The sequence below is a fragment of the Grampus griseus genome (genome assembly GCF_964374135.1).
Source record: "Grampus griseus genome assembly, chromosome: 3".
Taxonomy (NCBI): Eukaryota; Metazoa; Chordata; class Mammalia; order Artiodactyla; family Delphinidae; genus Grampus; species Grampus griseus.
The window spans coordinates 51,848,416-51,866,355 of NC_139019.1; the positions used below are offsets into that span (position 1 = coordinate 51,848,416).

At 38.7% G+C, this 17,940-nt stretch overlaps 1 protein-coding gene across 1 annotated transcript in view; it reads left to right on the forward strand.

The window, feature by feature from the left end:
* NLN (neurolysin) overlaps nucleotides 1–17,940 on the forward strand; it is a 99,928-nt gene that overhangs the window by 45,558 nt on the left and 36,430 nt on the right. Inside the window, exons 4-6 of the mRNA XM_082651298.1 lie at nucleotides 4,979–5,086; nucleotides 7,610–7,712; nucleotides 8,325–8,485. Coding sequence (XP_082507424.1) covers nucleotides 4,979–5,086; nucleotides 7,610–7,712; nucleotides 8,325–8,485 — 372 coding nt within the window. The remainder of the gene's footprint in view (nucleotides 1–4,978; nucleotides 5,087–7,609; nucleotides 7,713–8,324; nucleotides 8,486–17,940) is intronic.

Consider the following 17,940-nt stretch of genomic DNA (forward strand, 5'->3'; position numbering starts at 1 on the left):
ATAAAGAGCTACTGTAATCAGTAAAAAAGACAAACATCCCAATAGAAAAATGGGCAGATGACATGAAAGTTATTTCAGATGAAACACAAATGGCAGTTAAACATATGAAAAGATGTTTAACCTCATTAAGTCAGGGAAGTTCAAATAAAGACTGCAATAAGATACCATTTTTCACTCACCAGATTGGCAAAAATGAACAAGTCTGACAATGCCAAGTATCTGTGTGGATGTGAATCAATGGGAATATTTGTGCACTGCTAGTAAAGGTGTAAAATTATTTTTTAAATAATAGTAATAACTAATTCGGAGAAAAATCTAATATTATGAAGTTGGATCTTACATTCTCCGTAACTTAGCATACCCTCCCCACCCCCACCTCAGCATTTACCTAGAAATAGGTTTGCATTTGTTCACAGGTGACATGGGACATGTATTCGTAACAACATTATGTATAATAGCAAGACACTGAAACAACTCAGATTTCCATCAACAGGAAAATGGAGCAATAAATTGTAGTAGATTTACAATGGGATGTTTTATAGCAGTGAAGGAAATAAACTACAGCAACATGCAGCAGCATGGCTGAATCTTAGGAACAACGAAAGAAAAAAGAAATTGCAGAACACTGCATACAACATGATATCATTTAAAAATAAAAGGTTTGTACTAATAAAAATAAAAAAATAATAAAAAGGCCAAAAAGGAGCAAAACTAAACAATGTATACGTAAGTGGTAATACTGGAAGAAAATGTGTAACACAAAATTCAAGAGAGTGGTTACCTGTTACATAGATAAAGGCAATAGTGTTTTAATATTGTATTTCATAAGTATAAGGGTGGATTTAATTTGTTTTCAAAACATATATATGTAGTTATAGTCATTTGTAGATTTCAAATATTACAAAAACATATAACATTTAATGTATCCTTAATTCTGAATTTTCTAGAAGAAAAAAAAAGTGAAAAACAAGGATGTCCTCATCCCTTTAGCTAAAACATGTCCAGGTATCAAAAGCCAGCAGTATGGACTCAAGTCTTGGTGTTTCCCTGGGCTGACAAAGGCTTCTCGATCATTGGCTAAAAAGCCTGCAAAGATCAAAAAAGCCACACTGGTGAGAAAAAAATGTACAATGTCTCCATGTTGAAACAATCCAGGCCTGTAATATTTTATTCCAGTGGCCTACTGAGTAGTAAGTACAGGAAAGGGATTCTTTAGTGAAATTGAGTGAATTATACAAGCTAAATTGAGAACTACAATTACCTATTGTAATATTATTTATATTTTTTTCAGAGCTGTGGAACTTGGTCTTTGCCAGTTCGTCTTAGCCAATTAGTAATTTAAACAGAAAAGTTTTAATGTTACAGTGTAAATGAATAGGTCACAGGATTAAGTATAGATGCTTTTAAGCATGTGATCTACCAGCTGTGGAAGAATCAGTGCCTTAAAACCACGGTTTAAAAAAAAAAAAGAGAGAAAACAAAAATTTTTTTTGAAGAGGAAAAGCTGTGTCCAAATTTCAACATAGCAGTGGTAATTCCCTCTACTTACCATGCCTTCTTGATTTTGAAATGCGTAAGTCTAGTCGTTGGTCATAATACTACTGAACCTTGTACCTTTGTCAGGCTCTTAAAAGCCAAGGGATCCTATATAAAGCATCAACTACCTTGCCTTAGTTTCCCTGTTAGCCAGTTGTCCCTCTTTTGTGCTTCTCAAGTACAATACTTACTCTCTTTTCACTCACTACATGATATTAACATTATTTGCTGATATATCTTTTTTTCCCTTCATGTGATTTAAAGAGCCTCAAGGATATTCATCTTTGTTTTCCTAGTGCCTGACGTAAATTGGAGCTCAGTAAATGGTTGTTGAATGGAACAGAACTAGTCTCAGTTAAAATGTGTCTTCATGCAGTGCGGTACCCCTCTCCGTGTCCTCACTCTGCCTGTGGCCCACTCAAAAGCAGAGACTCATGATAGGGTATTGAGTTAGGAGTCAGCAAGAGGCCTTTCTGCAGCCCTCCTGTCCAGAGTGTAGGCAGCTGCCTAAGAACATCCTCTTCACAGTAGTAGGATAGAAACCTGAAAGCAAAAAAAAAAAAAAGAAAGAAAGAAACCTGACAGCAAATGTGATTGAAAAAACAAAACAAAACGAAAAAAAGGGAAAGACACTGCAAATATAAAAGAATTTATTTCTATCCCCATTTTTACCACTAAACAGCTGTGTGATATTGGAGAAATCATTTAACCTCAGTTTTCTTGTCTGTGAAATTAGTATATAAACATACATGTAAGAACGTGTGTGTGTATGCACTCACACTTTTATATTAAAGTTCTTAGTTACAGGAGGAAGATGGGGAAAACTAAATCTTGTCATCACAGAGTTTAAAATAAGATCCCCTGCTGTCAGATTATATAAATTTGAAAATTACTTCAGAGAACTTTAGCTCCCTACTCCCCCAAAGAGGCATGAGACCTGGTTCAGATTCAAGGGGATTAAATTCTTTTTCAGGAAGGAAGATGCAACTGCGGCAGAGCAGTGTAGAAGTGTTGGCTGATTCCCTCTTAGAAAATCCTTGGGCAGGAATTCTGACCTTGCCTGGAGATTATAAGGGAGAATATTATTATGATCAGCTTTGGCACAGGAATGTGCTTTAGAAGCACATTTTAGACATGCTTTACTCCTACCAGAGCCCTCCGGAGATTTCCCAAGACCTCAGAGTCTGACTGGCAAAGGGTGTCTGGATATAATTGAATCAGATTTTTGCTAAGTGTCATTTTTGTGGTAAGTCGAATATTTCAGTACAGGTAATTTGTTCATATTTAATTAGACCTAATTCAGAGCTGATTTTTCTCAGAACATCCTTCTACCTGTTTACACTTGGATTACCTATTTGGGGAGATAGGTAGTTTTACCTAATTTAGACCAAGAGTTGTGAGTTTACTGTGCCGAGTACACTTTCAGGCTTTCTGAAGTAGCAGCCCTGCTACTCCCAGATATGGCAAGTCCAGGCCCACTGAGTATGAGAGCCCATCCTGATCAAGCATTGGAGTAGAGTAAGAATTCTGCTTACATCAGCTGGTGAGGCTTATGATGAGCCTCTGTCCTAAGCTCAGGGCCACATGTGACCAGGTGAATGCCAGGAACCCAAAAACCCATGCTGCTGTCCAGCTGTGTGCCTTGCTTCTGCCTTGGCGCACTGCCCAGGTGGGAAGGTCCCCTGCTCTGGACCTCAACCTGATCACTTGGGTCCTCACAGTGTACCCAACCCTTGCCGGGCCCTGCTCACCAGTGATTTTTTTTTCCTCTCTTCCACTGCATATAGCTACTGCCTAGATTCTCCCCAATCTTACAACCTGGAGTATCATCCTGTCTAGGGACTCCTGTTGCCATGCCCCATATCTCAGAACAGACTTCCTGGTGCTGTTAAAGCCAGCCTCAGTCAACCCACGTTAATCACATCCATATGAACACTGTGATTTGAACTGCTGGCCGTCTCTGAGGGAATCAGCCCACAGCCCAGCTATCTCCCTAGCCATTCTGGGTTTCTTGCCATTGCAGGCACCTGCTGCCGGGATCCCAGTATGTGCCAATACCAGCTAGGGAGGGTTCCCACTCCACTCATGCCAGCGTGCTCAGAAATTCTCCAAGGGCACAGAAGGGGTTATTATGGAAGAAGGGGTTATTATGGAAAAAGGGGTCTAACAGTTCTCTGCCCCTACTGAGAATAAACTCAGAGGAAACTGTGAGTAATATATGCATAACAAGTGCTTTAGTACTATGACAAAATTATTTATTGGCAGGTAAAGTGAGATACAGATTGTTGTATTAAGTAGGACCCTCAGTTAAAATACAACTCCGTTTACCTGCTGCAACAAAATATAAAAAATGACAGACCTATTGCAGCAAGAGCCTTTTACCAGCAGTCTAAAATGCAGACTCTAAAGCTAAGCACAGTCCTTTTAAAGATCTGATTAGGTGGGAAAATATAAAGCTTGGGGTGAACAGCCCAAGTCTTTCACGGAGAGAGTGCAACCAGAATAGGTCTCTGAGGCTGAGAGGGCTCTAAGGCTCTAGAGAGAGAAGTCCCTCGTTGGCTCTCAACCACACTGAATCCTTTGCACCTGTTGAATCTGTCTGGAGCCCCTTTCCTCCCCGGGACCACAAACTAACCAGCCACCCAGATGTGCCATGTATATTCTGCCACGTATTTTGAAGATACTTGGAAAAATCTGGTATGTTTACTACCTTGCTGTGGCCGGGGGAATTTTCCACTCTCCTTTAGGGCCCTCCGTCCTTTTGAGTGAGTGTTGTTTGCGTTGCTACATGTAGGTTCACATGTACTGTCCAGCTCTCCTCCTCTTTGTGCAGTGCTAACTCATTTTCCCCAGATACTTGTCCATATGCAGCTTGATGTGGTCCCTTGATCTCTCTTACCAAATGACAGTAAGGCATTTTTGAAGTGTTGTAAGCCTTTTGCTGGGGTTCTATCCAGCTGTCCTTGTTTAGTATGTTGGCAAAAGAGTCCTCTCCATTTTTGTAGAATTTGCCCATTATTTCTATTTTTGCCTCTCAAGTGGAACCAGGTTAGCAAACGATAGAAAATTAAATCCAGATGATTTGTGATAAGAAATATGTTTTGTGAAAAGGACTACTCAGTCATAAAGAATGTTTTATGAGATTATGCAAATGTTCCCTATTATCACATTTTCAAGTGGTACAGGCACGCTTCATTCTGATGCAAGGCGAGGAAATTCTGGTTAGCTTTTTATTTATTTAATTTTTCAGTTTTAAATAAGCAGAAGCTCACTAAAGCATAAAAGAACATAGGTTTTCAAAAAGACCTGCCTCATAATCACCTATGTACTTCATAGCCCACCAGAGATGATGCATAAATTTTGCTGTGGCCTCATAGTTTATAATTTACCCATGCACTGTTGTAACAGAAATCAAAGAGGTTGTCACATTCTTTAATTTCAGGAAACGTGTGATCTGGGAAAGATAAAGCCTGAAGCCAGACGATACTTGGAAAAATCAGTGAAAATGGGGAAAAGGAATGGACTCCATCTTCCAGAACAAGTACAAAATGTGAGTTTGTTTCCTTTTCTTATTAGACAACAAAAGAATAAATAAAACAAAATACAACAAAAAACAGGAAATAGGGAAACACGTGTTTGTAATATGGGATACAACCCATAATACAAATCAGTTTACAACGTATTTAGTAGTCAACGATTTTAAATTCCACAACTCCTATTAACCTCATGATGACTGACAAACAACTGATAACTTAATTGTTCTTTAATCCTGTCAAGGTTTTATTTGTTTCATGTGTGCCAGGCTTATTTTCCCTGCTCTAGTGCTAGTTCAGATCTTAATAGTTGATTTGTATTCTTACCCCTTGTTCGTAAAGAGATAGGGCACTGGTAATAAAATCCCTATGATGGAGAGTTTTCAAACCAGCATTTTGGAATGGAGTACCCTGTGAGTGATATATGCTCCTTAAAGGCAGAGAGATTAGCTTTTCAGACTTTCTCCTTTGTCTAATACCATTCAGATCTCTCAGTTTCAGAAGTAAACTCAGCTGCAGAATTAACTCATTCTTCTGGACAGGATATATAACCCATGATTTATTTCCAGGTTATTCTTCTTGCCAGTAGAACTGGAAATAAGTTGGAAAGAAATTCAAACCAAGTGATGTAAGCATGGTAGATACATGTGAAAGCACCACTGAGATGTGGGCACCTTTCCTCCACCAAAATGCCCTTCAGACACCTTGTATCTTCTTCATCCTAGTTACAGGAGAAGTGTGACTGATCTCGCTTTGCCTTCATGAACATTATATTAGTCAACCCTGTTGAAACAGTCCAAACAATAGAAGAATTTTATTTGCTTGTATAAGCGGAAGATCCAGAGGTAGTTAGGGTTCAGGAGTTAGTTTGAGTCAGATGCTCAGTGGTGTCATTGGCCACCTGATTTTTCTATTTCTCTACTCTGTCTCCTTCAGTGTTAGTTATCCAAAGGCTGGCTTCCTTTTATTACTAAAATGGCTGCAAATATAAAAACCCCACCATCCAGAAGGACATAGAGAAGCCTCCATTAGACCTCCCCTCATGTCTTAATGGCTCAGATGGGATCACATGCCTAATCCTGAATCCTTCTTTAGTCAGGGGAATGCCAGGCCTGGGTTCCCTGAACCAGTCACTGCTGCAGTGAGGATGGGATTACCTGATTGGTGTAGAGGTCACACCCTGGACTTCAGATAGGATCCAGTCCCACCTAAATTGCATGGCTGCTGTAGAGTTGGGGAGAAGTGGAAGGGAGCTGGGGACACGACCAGAGTGTCCAAAAATGACACTGCACAGTATGTGTTAAGTCTCAAATTTATTGTGTATACGAATTACCTGGAGGGCTTGTTAAAGCTCTGATTATACAGGGCCCCACCTCTGAGAGTTTGTTTCAGCAGGTTTGGTATGGGTCTCAAAATTGGCATTTTTGGACTTGGGTGGTGCAGTGGTTAAGAATCAGCCTGCCAATGCAGGGGACACGGGTTCGAGCCCTGGTCCAGGAAGATCCCACATGCTGCGGAGCAACTAAGCCCGTGCGCCACAACTTCTGAGCCTGTGCTCTGGAGCCCGCGTGCCACAACTACTGAGCGCGTGTGCCACAACTACTGAAGCCCATATGCCTAGAGCCCGTGCTCCGCAACAGAAGAAGCCACCGCAATGAGAAGCCAGCACCCTGCAATGAAGAGTAGCCCCCGCTCGCTGCAACTAGAGAAAGCCCGCACACAGCAACAAAGACCCAACGCAGCCAAAAATAAATAAATAAATAAATTTATTTTTTTTTAAAGAAAGAGGGCATTTCTAACAAGTTCCCAGGTGATGTTGATGCTTCTAGTCAGAAGCATACTTTGAGAAAGTGTGTGGTTTATGTAAGTTTTATTATCTAGCACTTTTAGAAGAGTGGGACAGGTTAATAAATTATCTCGTGTGTTTTCTTGTGGTGTTCTTTCTGTTGCTTCCTTTGATCTCCCAACTAATACTTTTTTTCCTACCTAGTACTTTTTATGTAAATGTTAGGGCCCATAAATTGCTTTTATTTGCAAACGGTCTATAAAACTAAGACATATCTTGTTTTCCAGAGGAACCATAGAAGTAATTACTCAGTTCTTAGCTCTTGGCTTACTTCAGTACCCAATACTGATTTACTAAATTAAAATTTAGAATTTGGAAAGATTAGAAGTGTTAATTATTAACAGGCTACTAGATTCATTTATTCACTCAGCAAGCTACTTATTGTGTATGTGCTATATGCCAGACTTTGCTTTGACTATACCTCCTCAATGTATTTAGTTCTTACAAATTTACGCGTAATTTCTAACACATCACCAGGATTGCTTTTTTGTACATATTACATACAAATACTCAGGGACACAATGTAGAAGATTGCAGAAAACTATGGTATCAAGCGCATCTCTAAGAAAGTACTTCCTGAGAGTTGGGTACAGAACCCAGTCTTCATATAAAAGTGAAACTTACTTGACTGATGGCAATAAAAATGAAAATTTCATTTTATTGTTAAGGTCCTGTATTTGTATCTTTGTTTCAGGAAATTAAAGCAATGAAGAAAAGAATGAGTGAGCTATGTATTGACTTTAACAAAAACCTCAATGAGGATGATACCTTCCTTGAATTTTCCAAGGCTGAACTTGGTAAAGTTTTGTTGTTTTTTAGATTAAATCTGTAATTTAGGCAAATAATGTCACCTCACAGTTTGCCAAATCAAAGTTAGAAGAATTCTTTTTAAAATGTACCTTCTACAGAACCCACCACCCCTTCTAAAAAAAACACAACCAAACCACATCTAGATTTTAGGCTATAAGAATGTATACTGTTTCTAGAGACAGTCCAGAAGAAATTTCATAATCTTTCTTGGTAACTCATGCTAGCGTTTAACAGCCTTCAGTGCTTTGAATTTTTTTTTGCCTCGCAATGTCCTCTACATTGTAACTTAAACTAGTCTTTCCTTATTCTGTGATGGATTTTTCTTGGCTTAATTTTGCCTGTTCTTCATCAAAATGCTATCTATACAAGTGCACTGAAGCCTGTTCATATTTTGAATTACTGTCTCCCAGGCCACCTGTCCGCTAACTGCCACCCCCATTACAATAACGTCAAAGCGATATTATAAGGATTGTCATTATTTTACTTGAATTTCAGTTACTCCACAAAATTCCTAGAGCTTCTTAAAGGCACCATGCCAATGCTAAATAAACCAATAATGAGTGGAAAAATTGAAGTATGAGAAAATGATTTTTTTGCAGGTGCTCTTCCTGATGATTTCATTGACAGTTTGGAAAAGACAGATGATGACAAGTATAAAATTACCTTAAAATATCCACACTATTTTCCTGTCATGAAGAAATGTTGTATCCCTGAAACCAGAAGGAAGATGGAAATGGCTTTTAATACAAGATGCAAAGAGGTACTATAAATGTTTGTCTTTCTTTTGTTTTTATGGAAATTTTTAAGAAAAATGTTTGCTTTGTTTGCCAATGTTGAATCAGAGGTTGATTCCTCTGTGTGAATTTCTATTTGTGTGAAGGTTATGCCTCCTAAATCCTCAGACTTACAAGACACCTTTTTCCTTGTTCATTGGCAACCTGCTTGGTATGGCCATAGGCTAAGCTGTTCTAATACAAATAGAATGGATTAAAGAAACTAAAAGTTATATTCTTCTTCCAAGTCAACAGTCCAGGGCTGGCGGGATACCTCTCTCTCCTCAACAAGTGACTTCTAAGGCAGTTGTCACCATTTTCCAGCCTGTTGGGAAGAGGGAAAATAAAACACAGAGCAAGCATCTTTAAGAAGAAGACCTGGAAGTGACATCCATCAACTCTACTCACATCCCATTGACCCAAATTCCATCATATAACTGTATCTAGCTGCAGGGGACACTGGGAAATATAGTCTTCAGTTGATAGCCATTTGCTCAGCTGAGGGCATTCTATTACTAAAAGGAAAAAAAGGAAGAATTAGAAATGAATTCTAAGAGTCAACTAGCCAGCTTCACCACAGTCTGCCTCTCTGGCTATCCGAGTAATCTTGAGCACCCTTTTTTTCCCCACATAGAACCCATTCACCATATGTCAGATCCCAACCAGTTACTGCCTTTAGCTCAAAGACCAGGATCTGTGAGTGGCACATGGTCCTCCCCAGTTATACCTTCTCGTGATCTGGCCGCATGTGAAAGGTTAGAAAACTTGTCTGGCTTGCTCACCTCCAACACGTACCCAGTGGTAGAATAGGAACAGAAAACCACACTAAAGACTCCCATTTGGAAAAGGAAAGAATGGGAAACAAAGCAAGCCCATACCAATTTTCAGAAACAATTTGGCAGGAATTGTGAAGATTCTGAGCTCTGGTGAAGTTCCTGGGATAGCCCGTTGGACTTACTTGGGTCTCCTTTCTAGCAGGAATTCCTTTAGCAATTGTATGCCATGGCCCCTGGTTTTGCCTGCAGGGAATTCTTTCTTGTCCGTTACCCTCCATGACCATATATCCTGGGCAGCTGCTGGTATAGATTCCTGCTGATGCCAGTTTTGAAGCCAGGGGGTTGCTTTTGTAGGCCAGGCTTAGTGATATCTTTGGTAATAAAATTCCCTCAGAAACTTAATCGCTTTCTTATCTGTTTGCTTCCAATCAGATTCATGTTAAAATAACAACACCCAAATAACCGCTTTTTGTCATAGTCCTCAAATCCACCATATCTTTTCTTATATACGGTCTCCTGTATGGTGTCCATCCTGCTGTTCTTCAGTTTAATGGGGTCTGCTTCAGGGCCCCCTGCAACAGTAGGCTTGAGGAAGAAGGCAGCACCCTCACACTAATCTTCACAGTTCAGTAACTCTGAGTGGCAGTCTTTTCTCCTGGTCTCTGGAGAACAGAGCAATTACCTTTTCCAGTCACCTGAAGCCCCACATCAGGGGTCACAGGCAGAAGCTCTCTTAGCAGAACTCTTTTCCCTCCATCTTTGCAAACTGACAGCTCACTTGAGCTGTCTCTCATGTAATCAATCTTTCCAAAAGCAACAAATACCAACAAACAGACACCAACATTATTAGTTTTCCCAAACAGTTACCCTAGAGCTAAGACTCAGTAGGTGACTGGCCTGCCTTCCAAGTTATGGCGAGCAACAATTTTAACAAATGTTATCCATGATATCATGAGGATTACCAGCTTCCCACTTGACAGCATCTGTGTCCTCACCTTCCATTCCTGTACATTTTTCATTTTGGTTATAGCAGCACCCTATTCCTACTGTTAGTCTCTGTGGGTATTAGGCTTCAGGTTAAATAAAATGTGCAAGGTCAACCAAAAGCACAGTGACTCAAATAAGCTAAAAGTTATTTTTCTTCAGAAAGGATTAGTGGATACCAGGGGCTGGGAGACTGGGGAATTATTGCTTAATGGTTATCAAGTTTCTGTTTAGGGTGTTAGAAAAGTCTTGGAAACAGTGGTAATGGTTGCACAACAGTGTAAATTATAATTGGTGCCATTGAATTGTACACTTAAAAATGGGCTAAAATGGTATATTTTGTGTTAGGTATGTTTTACTACACCTTTTTTTAAGGTTTATTTCTCTTGCAACTAACAGTACAGAGGTGAGGGGTCCAGAGCTGGAAGACAGCTCTGCTGTCCTTAGTATGTGGCATCCAAGGTCATTGTTCTCATCTTCAGTTCACAGCTAGCAAGACAAGCATCTATAAAGAGATGACCCAGAAATTTCACTTATCACCTCATTCGTATTCCATTGTCCCATTGTGTATCACATGGCCACAGCTAGCTTTAAGAAAGGCTGGGAAAGGTAGTCAGGAGACTGTGTCCAGCAAAAACTCAGAGAATTCTGTTACTGAAAGGAAGAATGGGGGAATTGATATTAGGAAAAAATTGGCAGTCTAAGGAGAAGGTCTAGGGAAACTGAAGAACGGGGCCAAGACTAGTTTGAAAGACTCAAACTACTTAACTTTAGAACTTGGAGAATTGTATTATGTGTTTCTCATATCCACGTTTCCATTCTCGTTTTAAAATAATAATTATATGGTGTTTGCTCTTGTGCCAGGCGTTTTTCTATGCATTTTACTTATATTCTCACTTAATCTGCATGATCACCCTATGATGTAGCTACTTTTATTATCTACGTCTTGCAGATGAGAAAACTGAGGCTTAGGAAGATTAAGGGACTTGCCAATAATTAGACAACTAGTAAATGGTGGAGCCAAATTTTGAACCCTGGTAGTCTGACCTCGGAGTGTGATCTTCCTTAGAAGCATGTCTATAAATAATTGGATGATTTAATAGTAGTTTTTCTTTGATCTCAACGTTTATTTACTTCCTCTAGGAGATTATTTTTTCCTTTATTGTTAAGAAAACAATAAAGCAATATCATTATTTGCATTTTAATACAAATAAAATATATAAAATGTTTGTAATAATTTGAGCAAAATCCCTAGAACATTTTTAAGCATAGAGTTCTGTGGCGTTAAGTGTATTCACATTGTCGTGCAGCCATCGCCACCATACATCTCCAGAGCTTTTTCATCTTTCCCAGCTGAAACTCTGTACCCATCAAATACTAACTCCCCAGCCCCCCAGCCCCAGCCCCTGGCATACATCATTCTACTCTCTGTCTCTGTAAATTTTACTAATCTAAGAACCTCATGTAAGTAGAATCCATATAGTAGTTGTCCTTTTGTGACTGACTTATTTCACGTAGCATAATGTCTTCTAGGTTTATCCATAATTTCACATGTGTCAAAATTTCTTTCCCTTTTAAGGCTGAATAATATTCCATTGTATGTATATATCACATCTTCTTTATCCATTCATCCATTGATGGACATTTAGGTTGCTTCTACCATTTAGCTATTATGAATAATGCTGCAGTGAACATGGGTATACAAATACCTGTTTGAGTCTCTGCGTCCATTTCTTTGGGATGTATACCCAGAAGTGGAATTTCTGGATCATATGGTAATTCTATGTTTAATTTTTTGAGAAATCATAATACTGTTTTCTACAGCAGCTGTACCATTTTACACTCTCATCAGATATAAAGGTTCCAAATTTTCCACATCCTCACCATTTATTATTTCTCTTTTTCTTATTTTTTAAAAAATTTTATTTATTTATTTTTGGCTACATTGGGTCTTCATTGCTGCACGTAGGCTTTTCTCTACTTGTGGCGAGTGGGGGCTACTCTTTGTTGCGGTGCGCTGGCTTCTCTTGTTGTGGAGCACAGGCTCTAAGCGTGCAGGCTTCAGTAGTTGTGGCACGCAGGCTCAGTAGTTGTGGCTCGTGGGCTCTAGAGCACAGGCTTAGTAGTTGTGGCACACGGGCTTAGTTGCTCTGCGGCACGTGGGATCTTCCCAGACTAGGGCTCGAACCCGTTTCCCCTGCATTGGCAGGCGGATTCTTATCCACTGTGCCACCAGGGAAGTCCTTCCTTTTTTTTTAAATAGCCATACTTATGGGTGCAAAGTTAAAGTGGTAAATTTTGTATTATGTATATTTTACCACAATAAAAGAAAAATTATAAGTACCAATATTTTGTGCAGTATTGACGAGACTAAATGTGGAATCAGTATAGTCCTTAAGAATATCTTTTTAGGGGCAGAACGAGAATAAAGACGCAGACCTACTAAAGAACGGACTTGAGGACACGGGGAGGGGGAAGGGTAAGATGGGACAAAGTGAGAGAGTGGCATGGACGTATATACACTACCAAATGCAAAACTGATAGCTAGTGGGAAGCAGCCGCATAGCACAGGGAGATCAGCTCAGTGCTTTGCGACCACCTAGAGGGGTGGGATAGGGAGGGTGGGACGGAGGGAGATGCAAGAGGAAAGAGATACGGGGATATATGTATATGTATAGCTGATTCACTTTGTTATAAAGCAAAAACTAACATACCATTGTAAACCAATTATACTCCAATAACGATGTTAAAAAAAAAAAGAATATGTTTTTACTCAAATTTAACAGTACCTAAAATTTCCTTAAGACCCTCATAGCTATCTCCTGAGACTTAAAAAGTCAGTTATTTCAGAAATAAAATTGGATCATGAATCCAGAAAAAAGTCTGCAACACTGAAATGGAATAATTTACTATAAGTTGAGATGGTCTAAAAATATTTGACAGTTTTACCAACCTGAAAGTAATGTAGAAACTCTTCTTTTTAGTGCTTTGGATCCAGTTAAGTATTAACCTTTATTTTGGATTTTTTTTTTAATCTTTATTGGCGTATAATTGCTTTACAATGGTGTGTTAGTTTCTGCTTTATAACAAAGTGAATCAGTTATACATATACATATGTTCCCATATCTCTTTCCTCTTGCGTCTCCCTCCCTCCCACCCTCCCTATCCCACCCCTCCAGGCGGTCACAAAGCACCGAGCTGATCTCCCTGTGCTGTGCAGCTGCTTCCCACTAGCTATCTACCTTACGTTTGGTAGTGTATATATGTCCATGCCTCTCTCTCGCTTTGTCACAGCTTACCCTTCCCCCTCCCCATATCCTCAAGTCCATTCTCTAGTAGGTCTGTGTCTTTATTCCTGTCTTACCCCTAGGTTCTTCATGACATTTTTTTTTCTTAGATTCCATATATATGTGTTAGCATACGGTATTTGTCTTTCTCTTTCTCACTTACTTCACTCTGTATGACAGACTCTAGGTCCATCCACCTCATTACAAATAGCTCAATTTCGTTTCTTTTCATGGCTGAGGAATATTCCATTGTATATATGTGCCACATCTTTATCCATTCATCCGATGATGGACACTTAGATTGTTTCCATCTCCTGGCTATTGTAAATAGAGCTGCAATGAACATTTTGGTACATGACTGTTTTTGAATTATGGTTTTCTCAGGGTATATGCCCAGTAGTGGGATTGCTGAGTCATATGGTAGTTCTATTCGTAGTTTTTTAAGGAACCTCCATACTGTTCTCCATAGTGGCTGTACCAATTCACATTCCCACCAGCAGTGCAAGAGGGTTCCCTTTTCTGCACACCCTCTCCAGCATTTATTATTTCTAGATTTTTTGATCATGGCCATTTTGACTGGTGTGAGATGATTTCTCATTGTAGTTTTGATTTGCATTTCTCAAATGATTAATGATGTTGAGCATTCTTTCATGTGTTTGTTGGCAGTCTGTATATGTTCTTTGGAGAAATGTCTATTTAGGTCTTCTGCCCATTTTTGGATTGGGTTGTTTGTTTTTTTGTTGTTGAGCTGCATGAGCTGCTTGTAAATTTTGGAGATTAATCCTTTGTCAGTTGCTTCATTTGCAAATATTTTCAACCATTCTGAGGGTTGTCTTTTGGTCTTGTTTATGGTTTCCTTTGCTGTGCAAAAGCTTTTAAGTTTCATTAGGTCCCATTTGTTTATTTTTGTTTTAATTTCCATTTCTCTAGGAGGTGGGTCAAAAAGGATCTTGCTGTGATTTATGTCATAGAGTGTTCTGCCTATGTTTTCCTCTAAGAGTTTGATAGTTTCTGGCCTTACATTTAGGTCTTTAATCCATTTTGAGCTTATTTTTGTGTATGGTGTTAGGGAGTGATCTAAACTCATACTATTACATGTACCTGTCCAGTTTTCCCAGCACCACTTATTGAAGAGGTTGTCCTTTCTCCACTGTACATTCCTACCTCCTTTATCAAAGATAAGGTGACCATATGTGCGTGGGTTTATCTCTGGGCTTTCTATCCTGTTCCATTGGTCTATCTTTCTGTTTTTGTGCCAGTACCATACTGTCTTGATTACTGTAGCTTTGTAGTATAGTCTGAAGTCAGGGAGCCTGATTCCTCCAGCTCTGTTTTTCGTTCTCAAGATTGCTTTGGCTATTCAGGGTCTTTTGTGTTTCCATACAAATTGTGAAATTTTTTGTTCTAGTCCCGTGAAAAAGGCCAGTGGTAGTTTGATAGCGATTGCATTGAATCTGTAGATTGCTTTGGGTAGTAGAGTCATTTTCACAATGTTGATTCTTCCAATACAAGAACATGCTATATCTCTCCATCTATTTGTATCATCCTTAATTTCCTTCATCAGTGTCTTATAATTTTCTGTATACAGGTCTTTTGTCTCTTTAGGTAGGTTTATTCCTAGATATTTTATTCTTTTTGTTGCAGTGGTAAATGGGAGTGTTTTCTTGATTTCACTTTCAGATTTTTCATCATTAGTGTATAGGAATGCCACAGATTTCTGTGCCTTAATTTTCTATCCTGCTACTTTACCAAATTCATTGATTAGCTCTAGTAGTTTTCTGGTAGCATCTTTAGGATTCTCTATGTATAGTATCATGTCATCTGCAAACAGTGACAGCTTTACTTCTTATTTTCCCATTTGGATTCCTTTTATTTCCTTTTCTTCTCTGATTGCTGTGGCTAAAACTTCCAGAACTATGTTGAATAAGAGTGGTGAGAGTGGGCAACCTTGACTTGTTCCTGATCTTAGTGGAAATGCTTTCAGTTTTTCACCATTGAGGACAATGTTGGCTGTGGGTTTGTCATATATGGCCTTTATTATGTTGAGGAAAGTTCCCTCTATGCCTACTTTCTGCAGGGTTTTTATCATAAATGGGTGTTGAATTTTGTCAAAAGCTTTCTCTGCATCTATTGAGATGATCATATGGTTTTTCTCCTTCAGTTTGTTAATATGGTGTATCACGTTGATTGATTTGCGTATATTGAAGAATCCTTGCATTCCTGGAATAAACCCCACTTGATCATGGTGTATGATCCTTTTAATGTGCTGTTGGATTCTGTTTGCTAGTATTTTGTTGAGGATTTTTGCATCTATGTTCATCAGTGATATTGGCCTGTACTTTTCTTTCTTTGTGACATCCTTGTCTGGTTTTGGTATCAGGGTGATAGTGGCCTCGTAGAAAAAGTTTGGGAGTGTTCCTCCCTCTGCTATATTTTGGAAGAGTTTGAGAAGGATAGGTGTTAGCTCTTCTCTAAATGTTTGATAGAATTCACCTGTGAAGCCATCTGGTCCTGGGCTTTTGTTTGTTGGAAGATTTTTAATCACAGTTTCAATTTCAGTGCTTGTGATTGGTCTGTTCATATTTTCCATTTCTTCCTGATTCAGTCTTGGCAGGTTGTGCATTTCTAAGAATTTGTCCATTTCTGCCAGGTTGTCCATTTTATTGCCATGAGTTGCTTGTAGTAATCTCTCATGATCTTTTGTATTTCTGCAGTGTCAGTTGTTACTTCTCCTTTTTCATTTCTAATTCTATTGATTTGAGTCTTCTCTCTTTTTTTCTTGATGAGTCTGGCTAATGGTTTATCAATTTTGTTTATCTTCTCAAAGAACCAGCTTTTAGTTTTAATGATCTTTGCTATCGTTTCCTTCATTTCTTTTTCATTTATTTCTGATCTGCTCTTTATGATTTCTTTCCTGCTGCTAACTTTGGGTTTTTTTGTTCTTCTTTCTCTAATTGCTTCAGGTGCAAGGTTAGGTTGTTTATTCGAGATGTTTCCTGTTTCTTAAGGTAGGATTGTATTGCTATAAACTTCCCTCTTAGAACTGCTTTTGCTGCATCCCATAGGTTTTGGGTTGTCTTGTCTCCACTGTCATTTGTTTCTAGGTATTTTTTGATTTCCTCTTCGATTTCTTCAGTGATCACTTGGTTATTAAGTAGTGTATTGTTTAGCCTCCATGTGTTTGTATTTTTTACAGATCTTTTCCTGTAATTGATATCTAGTCTCATAGCGTTGTGGTCGGAAAAGATACTTGATACAATTTCAATTTTCTTAAATTTACCAAGGCTTGATTTGTGACCTAAGATATGATCTATCCTGGAGAATGTTCCATGAGCACTTGAGAACAATGTGTATTCTGTTGTTTTTGGATGGAATGTCCTATAAATATCAATTAAGTCCATCTTGTTTAATGTATCATTTAAAGCTTGCGTTTCCTTATTTATTTTCATTTTGGTTGATCTGTCCATTGGTGAAAGTGGGGTGTTAAAGTCCCCTACTATGAATGTATTACTGTCGATTTCCCCTTTTATGGCTGTTAGTATTTGCCTTATGTTTTGAGGTGCTCCTATGTTGGGTGCATAAATATTTACAATTGTTATATCTTCTTCTTGGATCGATCCCTTGATCATTTTGTAGTGTCCTTCTTTGTCTCTTCTAATAGTCTTTATTTTAAAATCTATTTTGTCTGATATGAGAATTGCTACTCCAGCTTTCTTTTGTTTTACATTTGTATGGAATATCTTTTTCCATCCCCTCACTTTCAGTCTGTACATTTCTCTAGGTCTGAAGTGGGTCTCTTGTAGACAGCATATATATGGGTCTTGTTTTTGTATCCATTCAGCCAATCTGTGTCTTTTGGTGGGAGCATTTAGTCCATTTACATTTAAGGTAATTATCGATATGTATGTTCCTGTTACCATTTTCTTAACTGTTTTGGGTTTTTTATTTTAGGGCTTTTCCTTCTCTTGTGTTTCTTGCCTAGAGAAGATACTTTAGCATTTGTTGTAAAGCTGGTTTGGTGGTGCTGAACTCTCTCAGCTTTTGCTTGTCTGTAAAGGTTTTAATTTCTCCATCAAATCTGAAAGAGATCCTTGCTGGGTATAGTGATCTTGGTTGTAGGTTTTTCTCGTTCATCACTTTAAATATGTCCTGCCAGTCCCTTCTGGCTTGCAGAGTTTCTGCTGAAAGATCAGCTGTTAACCTTATGGGGATTCCCTTGTGTGTTATTTGTTGTTTTTCCCTTGCTGCTTTTAATATGTTTTCTTTGTATTTAATTTTTTGCAGTTTGATTAATATGTGTCCTGATGTGTTTCTCCTTGGATTTATCCTGTATGGGACTCTCTGTGCTTCCTGGACTTGATTAACTTTTTCCTTTCCCATATTAGGGAAGTTTTC